This window comes from Coregonus clupeaformis, unplaced genomic scaffold (genome assembly GCF_020615455.1).
Source record: "Coregonus clupeaformis isolate EN_2021a unplaced genomic scaffold, ASM2061545v1 scaf0633, whole genome shotgun sequence".
NCBI classification, from domain to species: Eukaryota; Metazoa; Chordata; class Actinopteri; order Salmoniformes; family Salmonidae; genus Coregonus; species Coregonus clupeaformis.
Genome location: NW_025534088.1, coordinates 52,020 through 62,484, shown reverse-complemented (window position 1 = coordinate 62,484; position 10,465 = coordinate 52,020). Strand labels below are relative to the sequence as shown.

Genomic DNA, 10,465 nt, shown 5'->3' with positions numbered 1-10,465 from the left:
TAGCTGGACTGAAGATGATGCAAAGTTTGGAAAATGTCATTGTATGCGGCGTCCATCTCGTAATGGAGCCTTCAACATCAAGGGGGTGTTGCATTTTCACTCCATTGTGGACGTCCCCATTGAAATGCATGACATCTGGCACAAGGTAACAGAGTGCTTATGGGTAAAAGGCTCTACATGGTCAATCCGATATCTGCGAGTGGCCGTACAGCATTTACTGTGATATGGCCTCTGCAGAAGTCAGGGCAATTATACTACTTGTGCTTCACTGAGCAGAGCTGTTGGGAAGGAAGTTGTCAAGGAAGTGAGTTTGTGTTTATACAGGACCTCCCGCCCCCACCTACCATCAACCAAACATGTTAATGCGGAGTTATACGGAGGCACCGCAATTGCATCACACCATCCATACAGCACCTCCGACCACATTTTCGGATCAAGCATAAATTGGCTTTAATGTGAACAAGGCTTTAGTGTTGCTTGCGCTCCACAAAAGCAGCATCTTTGCAGAGCAAGGAAAACAACTACTTCAAGGTCTCGGAGCGAGTGATGTCACTGATTGAAACACTACTAGGGTGCATGCTAACTAGCTGGCCGTTTCATGAACAACCTCTCACGGTCTCATGTCAGAATTAGACGTTCATCCATGTTTCTCAAACGTCAAATTTCAAAGTTGTTCCAAACGTCAAATTTCATTTGGAACAGCCGAAAGTTTGCATGTTCGAATCCAGCGATAGAAAGTTGTTTTTGATATTTTTGTTTTAAGCCTATCCCAAACCTTAACCAATCAGAGTTAATGCCTAACCTTAAGAATTTGCTGTTAATGCCTAAACACATGGATGAACGTCTAATTCGGACCTGCAACTGTGAGAGCTTTTTGTTACACAGATACAAACACCTATCCTTCTATGGCACATGCCAATCTCATTCCATGGAGGGCCGCTCCTCCATTATAATATGCCATTTAGCAGACGCTTTTATCCAAAGCAACTTACAGTCATGCGTGCATACATTTTGTGTATGGGTGGTCCCAGGGATCGAACCCACTACCTTGGCGTTACAAGCGCCGTGCTCTACCAGCTGAGCTACAGAGGACCATTGTACTTGAGCGATGAATTAAGGTCACTAATTAGTAAGGAACTCCCCACACCTGGTTGTCTAGTGCTTAATTGAAAGGAAAAACCAAAAACCTGCAGAACCTGGGCCCTCCATGGAATTAGTTTTACACCCTTGCCTATAGCATCATAGCTATTCTTTATACCACAAGTCAACGCAGCTGTGGCTTTCAGGTACATTATTATTTTTCATTAAGTTATTTATAAGTGAAGTTTGATTTGATTCAAGTGATGATGTAATGATCAGAGACTGAAAATGTATGTTTTCCAGAAGATAGTGTTTTTTCAGCCTTATTTCAATAACATTCTTTATAATTGCTCTTGATAACTGCATTCTCTGGTTTAGTGCATGCTGGTCCATCAGTCACAAGCCATTGCCGTTCTGTCAATTCAGTTCATGAAATAAATGATCATCCTAGATCACCCCTATTACTTAATATAACTGTTTCATGTAGTTATCTATTTCCATCAGTGGAAGCTGGTGGGAGGAGCTATAGGAGGACAGGGTCATTGTAATGGCTGGAATGGAATCAATGGAACGGAGTCAAACATGTGGTTTCCATATGTTTGATGTGTTTGATACCCGTTCCACCCGTCCTCCTATAGCTCCTCCCACCAGCATCCGCTCATTCCCATTATCATTGGTCTGTAGCGTGTAGTAAAAAAAACATCTCGCCACCCACTGACAAAAACAATGCGGAAGTAAATCTTCGAGCGGGTTTGTTTTGTTCGTGACCACCATTCTTTCCTAGTGGACGAAACCATACTAGCTGAATAGTAAACTCTCAGTCCACTGAAATATGTCTAAACTACAGTCGTTTCGTGCGTTCTTAAACGAGCGTTTAACAGCGGCTGCTGTGGAGATTTTTGGGGCAGTTGAGCAAACGGTAGTGGACTACCAGGAGGAGAATGATCGGCTACGGAGACTGCTGCGGATCACACCGGAGATAAATCGATGCAGAATAGGTTCGTATGGCGATCTACTGATGGCTAGATAGTTAGCAGTTCTGCTCAATAAATAAACTGTTTAGGGGTTTAGTGATCACCATTTCAAGATGTTTTATTAACTGCTACCACCGTTTCTAAACCCAGAGGCCCAACATCGTCAGACTTCCGGGAACGCTTGCGAAGCAAGATATGGCAGACCGGGGTATGAGAAGTCAATGAGAGAAGTGAAATATTCCTCCTTAGTTGTGCATTATCTCGATTTCTAAAGGCACAGCCTAGATTCAAACCAATGTTTTAAGCAGGTGAACATGTCATTAGTACAACCTCATGAAAGTGGCAAACTGACACTACTTTATATCAAAGCAGTGCCTAAGAGTTGACGGCTTGCACATGCGCAGTTCGGAGGGAGACGACTGACCTCATAAAGCCACACAGTGGAGGTGTCACAATACCCATAAAACATAGCAGTCAAACAGGAAAGGGGTTCCAATCGTTTTTCCACAATACATTTTTCCCATCGGGAATTTTAGAAACACTTAAAATAAGGGCTGTGTTTCATGTAGGCTTACCCTCGCGTGACGTTTTGATACCCATGTAAATATCTCTCGGACAAGGTGACTTAACAATATATTTGCCTGTATTTACACCCCAAAAATGAAATTAGCTGCCAATGTGGTTATCATAAAGAACTACAAATGCCATGATGATCTGGAGGAGACTGACGAATCGAGGCAAAGGTAAGAATCTCTGGATTAAAAATGCTAGTTAAATGTAGTAATGAATAAATTGGCTACATTTCTTTAAATTGACAATTCTGTGAACCTGTGTTGTGCAAGTTGTAAGTTGACACAATACCTGTTAGTAAAGGTGTCAAGTAGAGATGATGTGCAGGGATTTGTAGTCTTGCATGATGTCTACTTTGATGCTAATTAGCATTTTCGAATCTGAGAGTAAATAGAGCCAAACATATTGATAAAAGTCACCTTGTCTGAGAGAGATTGATTTACATGATTGTCAAAACGTCACGCAATGGTAAGCCTACATGAAACACAGCCCTTATTTTAAGTGTTTATCAAATCCCCTTTGGGAAAAATGAATGGTGGAAAAACAATTTGACCGCTAGGTTTTATGAGTATTATGACACATCCACTGTGGGTCTCTGTAGGCAATCATTCTCCCCTGGGGTGTGTTCAGTTCGCTTGAACGTTTGCGACATTGCAGAACGCTTTGGACTTCGGTGGGTGTGCTGGGGTGTGGCTTGAAGCAATGAGTGACATTTAAAGGGCATTTGAACCCACAGCCCAACCCCTCCCCGTTTTTCCAACTGGTCGCTCAGCACAGTTTCCGTTTAATTGAAAGTTCTATTACGTTTTCATGTACTGAATGCAGCCCTGGTTAGACCCGATGACGTGTTTCTGCGAATAAGCTTAGGTAGCTAACGTCGCCACGACATTGCCCTACAGGCGTAATCAGTTTCTACATATCTTCCTACCAAACTATCTTTGCTAATACCATACATGGATACAAACATTGTCACAAAACCAGGAAGTGATTTGAATTGATAAATTAACGTGTATACATTTTTTTGCGTTAGAAATAAATATCTTTATCTTCAGTTTATTGATAAGTAATTAAAAGTAGGTTATAGTTGTTCATGAATCTACTTACTTAAATCTAGAGTCCTTAAATGAAACAATAATAAAGCGGGGTTACCCCGCCTCTGTTTTGGTAAAAAGGTGAGGGATGAGCCTGGAGAAATGTAACCACTCTCAAATTCATAGACAGAGCTATGGACGCAAGGACTGACCATCCATGATATCAACATTATAGTTTTAACCATGTTTTGTGGCTATATTTACATTGTTTACAAACATTGGGGTAAAACAAGCTTATATTTTGTGTTCTGTTGAGGGGCAACAGTTGACCTAAGCTCATGAGGCATTTATACATTCTATTCTTCAAGTCAAAACATTTATGTAGCAACTAAGGATTCTAGTTTTAACTTCGAATTGACCCCAACCCCGATGTCTTAAAGCTGTATATATATATAAGCTCTGCTCCTCTCTCCTTTCCTCCAGACTCCCTGCAGCTCTCTCTCGCTGTCTCTGAAGAGGAGGTTACCCCTGATCAGCAGCACTGTGAGCAGGAGTGGAGCCCCAGTCTGGGGCAGGAGAACCCAGAACTTCCACAGATTAAAGAGGAACAAGAGGAACTGAGGACCACTCAGGAGGAAGAGCAGCGTCAAGGGCTGGAGGCTGATATCATAGAGTTCAAATTCACTCCTTCCTGTGTGAAAAGTGAATGTGATCAGGAGGACCCACTTCAGCCCTTGACTCTTCCCCAAACCCAGACTGTGGAGAACAGAGAGAGGGACCCTAAACAAGTGGATCTCACACCTTTTGTTACTGTGACCCACCTTAAGGGTCTCTACAGTCCCTGTCACCCTCCAGATAATCAAAACAATGCCTCCAGCCACAGCTCAGCCGTAAGCATAAACCCAGTAGGACTTGACAGCAGCCCACCATTGGATCCCAGCTCATCATTGGGGGAACACTGTTTCAAACCCAGCACCATGTCTAGAAAAACTCACCGCTGCCGTGACTGTGGTGAAATGTTTGTTCTGAAAACGGACCTGCAGAGGCATGTGACTCTCCCCATGCAGAGAGCCAATGAATGCCGCTTCTGCAAAAAACGCTACAACTCCACCTGTAAACTGAAGGCCCATGTCCGACTCTGTCGCGGTAGGAAACCCTGCACCTGCCCTATTTGTAGCAAGACCGTCAAACTCAAAGGAGATCTGTCCAAGCACATGAGGATTCACACAGGGGAGAAATCATTCAGTTGTGGTTACTGTGGGAAGCACTTCAATCGCAAGGGGAACCTAACCGATCATATTCCGATTCACACAGGAGAGAAAGCATTTAGCTGTGGTGACTGCGGGAAAAGATTCAGTCAGAAGGGGACCCTAAGGAAGCATAAACTGACTCACACAGGAGAGAAACCATTTATCTGTGGAGACTGTGGGAAAAGCTTCTATCAGAAGGGAGACCTAAGTAGGCATATACGGACTCACACAGGAGAGAAACTCTTTATCTGTGGTGATTGTGGGAAAAGCTTCAATTTGAAGGGGAACCTAAAGAAGCATGAACTGACTCACACAGAAGATAAACCATTTAGCTGTGATGACTGTGGGAAAAGCTTCAATCACAAGTCTAACTTACTGACGCATGTGAAAAACATCCACAAAGGAGGAAAACAGGATGAAAACTGAAAGAAATAAAAATTAGGACAAAGATCTATTTAGTCACAAGATGAGAATAAAAAGGCAGAATGTGGACAATACTCTGAGTACACGCTCATAGACTCACATCCAGTGGTTGGTGGAGGACGATAAGATGATACCTCTCCCAGGGACCTGCTCTCCATGCTTCAGGATGACAGTTTCTCTGGTCTCGGATCTGTTCTATTGATAACCTGCTGTTTCTCTCCACAGGTGCTCTCTGCGTCTACATGGAGGGCCTATCTACTTTAAATCTGTCTGGAGGGAGAGATAGCGGTCACAGAATGAGGCTTCTAGTCTCTCAACACTCTCAGAGGCTTTTTAGAGGAAAATGCTACCTTTTCAGGTCATGTCACAAGTCTGACAGTGGCACTTCTCATAAACTCAGTGCTGACACTTTTCCTTTCTAACCACTAGATGGCACTGTTGGAGATGTGATCCCTATCACAGTGTCTGTTTTAAACACTGTGTTCTTGCCCATTTACTAAACCCTGTCTTAGTTACCCATTACTAAACACATTTAAACAACACACACACACACTGTATTACAGCTACACAGGACCATGCTAAACTGAACCAGACATGACTGTCCCGTCTTGGACTGGATTGACCATAAGGCAGGTAGCTTAGTGGGTAAGAGCGTTGTGCCAGTAACCGAAAGGTCGCTGGTTCTAATCCCCGAGCCGACTAGGTGAAAAATCTGTCGATGTGCCCTTGAGCAAGGCACTTAACCCTAAATTGCTCCTGTAAGTCGCTCTGGATAAGAGCGTCTGCTAAATGACCAATTAATTAATTAATTTTAATTATAAGGGGATGTCATAGAATAGATGGTGTGTACTGTGGGGTCAGAGGTGACTGTAAATCAGGATTAGGTTCACAACACCAGGAGTGTCAAAGTAAACAGGTGTGTGTTATCCAGATTTATCCCAATGTGGAGGAGTGGGACTTTAACTGTATGCATTGATCTACTACAATAGAAAGAGGTGTAGATGATATATGTGCTTAAATGCTCCCCAAAGGAGGACATCTTTTCATTCTATACATACAGACTTCTAGACTAATGAATGTTGAATAGATCAAACTAAACCCATGTTTGCTCCTCAGTGTCCCTCTGCTTAAGAGGTGTCTGCATGACATCCTACTACAGCAAAAGGAGATCGGCTAGCTGGCCAGTGAAGTGGATCTATTACACTAACAAGGATCCTTTCAGTAGGCTACAACAACATGAGAAGTGAGAATGTGAATTGTATTTCTAATCTCTATCCCTCCCTGTGTGTAGCGAGTTTAGAAAGGGTGAGTGTAACAGAGTTAAAAATGTACCGTAAACTCACTCCACAGCAAGCTTGAAATGTCACCGCTGGAGCTATCAAGATTAGATATTAGATATTTCTCCATAGCTCAACAAGTTGGTACATTGTCCAGGAGTTAGGTCACGTGTGTTTGCGAGCAGAGGATCACTTGTTCGAGCCCGATATAGGGACAGTGGAGGAAGCTATACTGTTAACAGAACACTGATGTCCATTTCACTCAACAGGATACTAGGAGATGTAGGAGAGAGAAACAGGAGAGTGTACAACTGAATGCTGAGAGGGCACTGTTGTGACTATCTCTCTGCAGTGCTATTTTGTCCTGTTGTGAGACTGTCTGGCAACATATTGTCATCAATACTTTACTCGCAACTAAACAAACGACCCAAGTGGTGGTGACGGAGAGTAGAACAGTGTCTTCTCTTTTCGATCCTGGGTCATTCTACAGATTCGGTGCCTTTTGTGATTGAGGAGGATGAAACAATGAACATTAAAATCTTAAGCTTTTTTTTATTTGATGTGACAAAGTAATGTGTGTACTTGATAGAAAATACCTTTTCCCATCTCAATGTAGAGTATTAAGTTATTATTCTGTATTATTTTCTCAAACAAGTCCCAATTTAATTCAACCCCGTCACAGTCATTTTGTTATTCAACTATTCATTTTTCCAATAAGCTTGAGATCAGCTTCTGGCATAATCTCACAGTTTAGATGTCCCTTGTAAATAATGGCATATTGTTATTAAAGAGAAAATCAAGAAAAACTGACCAGCACCATCCTTTCCAGTTTACGATGAAGAAATTTCTAATCTAACTCCACATTTTCGCAAGAAATGTGCAAGAATGCTGCGTAATTCCTGACAAAATTGAAATAGCCTTATTTACCCTGATTTAATACACACAATAAAAACACTATTGATGTTATATTTTGTGTATTTAATACAAAAATGTAAAAAATAAAATCTCGTAACAGGGATGAATGCACCGCAACAGGGTTGAAAATCATGTAACAGGGTTGAGTGAAAAGCATCACGTGTCATATGTTTTATCTTTTGAGATCACTAACATGTTGCCATTTTTTAAACATTTTTAACATTTTTAAACCTACTGTCAACATAGCTTTTAAAATCTAAAGAATCTAGATGAAAGCTAGACAGAGTAAAACACATTAATGAACTAATAACAGTAACAACATTTCTTTGATTTCATAAAAATATCCATCTGATAATGGCAGGAGTCTGTTTGAACATTGAGCAAACATCTTAACATTGATAACCTATATAGGTCACATGTTGCCATTTTTTAACATTTTAAACTACTGTCAACATAGCTTTTAAAGTTTAAACAATCAAGATGAAATCTAGACAGATTAAAACACATTAATAAACTAACAACAGTTACAGCATTTCATTGATTTCATAGAAATATCCAGAGTAATGGCAGGAATGTCTGTGTTGTTTGAATGTTTGAACATTAAGCAAACATCTTAACATTAATAACCTATAGGTAAGCCTACAGTTTGTTCACCATTTTTACTGAGAGAGCCTAGCCCACACTTCCTTCTGTATTTCCATGTGCCTAGAAGTCACCGGTTTAGGGGGATCAATGTGTTCCAAGATGTCCTCAAATGGATACCACAGGATATCATCAAGAAGTGGCCAGAAGTACCTATTTGGTCCAGCACAGCACATGCATTTGACCTGCACATGGGATTCATCTGTGGCTAGAATTATTCCGGGATAGAAATCGTCATCATATTTGGCCACGCACCATTTCCCGCATATGTCTGGATTTGCCCAATCAACCTCCCTCTGTGACACGACTGATGTAACTTTAGGGGTAAATGTGAAATGTTGTGTATTGAAACACTGGCATTCCAGTTTCTTGTTGTGGACTGTGCACATACAGCTTACATCACGGTAGGCAATTTGCCTTGCAGCCACACAAACAACTTGGTGGATCCGCATTGTGGATGGAACTACTGGCAAATTGGCTGGCATACCTTGGACGGCTTTCTCGATGGCCTCGTCTTCAATGAAGTAAAGCTTGATGGCAGTGTTGTTCTCCTCTAAGACCCTGTACAGAGTATGAGCATTTGGGATGTCACATCCTTGACTTATCAGCCTGTCTGCGGTTCTTTTTAGGGTTGCACCAACACCATCTGGTGCTCCCTTCCCATGCCCTGCTTCAAATAAATTCCAAGACCCTGCCCTCAAGCCCCTCTTGGCCAGTTCTGTGCTGAACAGAAAGAAATTGCCTTTTTGCCTGTACTGGGTACAAGGGCCATCGCTGAAGAAGTGTACTGTTGATATGTTGGGGTGGGTATGTTGCAGGTCATCAAGCACAGGACTGAGGTGTGCCCAGATAGCAGGAGGAGCCTTATTCCTTGATGGAGAAATGGTGGTGAAGCAAGTTGGTTGCTGATTCTGTCCAACGTAGAGGACACCTGTGTGGAGGACGGCCTGTTCATGAGATGAACCAAAGTGAACAGACTGTATCTGTCCCATATCTGCAGGTGAAGTTTTCTGAAAAATCAATATGGATAAGGCACTCATCTGCAGACATGTTTTTCTTGAGTTCGCGACAGTAAGCATACTGCTGTTTAATGTTGAAAAGATGTTTCCGAAACCTGAAGAGGAGCGTATGAAACAACTGTACTAGTTGTTCCTGCGTCATGTTTACCTCATCCTTCACAGTGACTTTTACTGTTTGACCTTCCTCATTTTTTCTTTGCTTTTCTTTGACCATCCACTGGAGAAAGACAACATTTTCATCAGCAGCATACAAGCTTGACATTGGAACTGTTTGGTTCTTGCATTGTTCACATTCACCGTACATGCACTGCTTATTCAAGGAACTACAACACACACTTTCAACTAAATCTTCAAGCACTGACGATTCAATAAGCTTAATTTGTTTGAGCTTCTCTGCGACAAAGGTCAGGTTTTCGTGAAGCTTACACATACAAGTGTCCCGATCAGCAAGGGAAGGGTAAACCACCCAGAAAGGCCGGAGGCGGCTGAACATGGAGTATGAAATTTTTTCTGTGTTCTCTGCAAGAAACTTCCTATGCAGATTTTTCAACATGTCAAGGAGGAACCTCTTCTGCATCTTCTGTTTGTTCTTTGTTTTAGTTTGCTTTTTGCCAGTGGTCATTCTACTGATATCATCACGTGTGAAGAAATCCCTCACCCTCTTCTTGATGTCCACAAAGTTTGAGATTTTCTTTCTTTGAAATGTAGATACACTGCCTGTGAGCTTCCAGCGTTTCTTTGAAAAACCCAAAGCAGACTCTGAAAATGATTGCAGTCTATACTTCTTAATAATGTTACCTGCCACTACTCTGGATATAATTTGCTTCTCTCGTTCAGTTTTTGCATTTTTATAATGCTCCTTTATTTGAGCAACGAGTGCTGTGTGATGCAGTGCAGATCTTCTGACATCACTTGGTACAGCTGTGGATTTTGACGAAGTCTTCTTTTCTAAACGCTGGAGCCTTTTTTTGTACTTTTCTTTGGCCCTCCTTTCTTCATCAAGACATTTCTGTAAATCAGCTACCTGCTTTCTCAATTTGTCTTTCTTGATTTTTTCTTCCCCTTCACAGATAGTCTAAAACAAACAAATAGACAATTCAATTTTATTTATTGTATCAAATCATAACAAGGTAAGTTCATAAGCAGTATAAATAAATGTTAAGGATACTATTACAATGTGAATATGTCTAAGCAGTTTTGAAGAAATAGTGTACAAAGTTACCAGAAATCATATTTGTACCTCTCTCCCTTTTTTTTTTCTCTCTTTCTTCTCTCTCTCTCTCT

The 10,465-nt window shown here is 41.5% G+C and overlaps 1 protein-coding gene across 2 annotated transcripts; it reads left to right on the top strand.

Annotated features, from left to right (window-relative positions):
* Window positions 1-1,806: 1,806 nt before the first annotated feature.
* Window positions 1,807-6,024, top strand: LOC123485258 (oocyte zinc finger protein XlCOF6.1-like). Of its 2 annotated transcripts, none has more exons than XM_045216195.1 (2): window positions 1,807-2,078; window positions 4,139-6,024. In XM_045216195.1, exons 1-2 carry the CDS (start codon window positions 1,913-1,915, stop codon window positions 5,329-5,331), a joined length of 1,359 nt encoding a protein of 452 aa, XP_045072130.1. In that variant the 5' UTR covers window positions 1,807-1,912; the 3' UTR covers window positions 5,332-6,024. The 2 variants fall into 2 exon arrangements, with proteins under 2 accessions (XP_045072130.1, XP_045072131.1); XM_045216196.1 differs by lacking the exon at window positions 1,807-2,078 and adding an exon at window positions 2,586-2,797.
* The last annotated feature ends 4,441 nt before the right edge of the window (window positions 6,025-10,465 follow it).

Coding starts and splice junctions, on each gene's coding strand:
- LOC123485258 (XM_045216195.1), top strand. CDS start 1,913: ATGTCTAAACTACAGTCGTTTCGTGCGTTCTTAAACGAGCGTTTAACA. Junction 2,079..4,138: donor GATAAATCGATGCAGAATAG/GTTCGTATGGCG, acceptor CCTTTCCTCCAG/ACTCCCTGCAGCTCTCTCTC.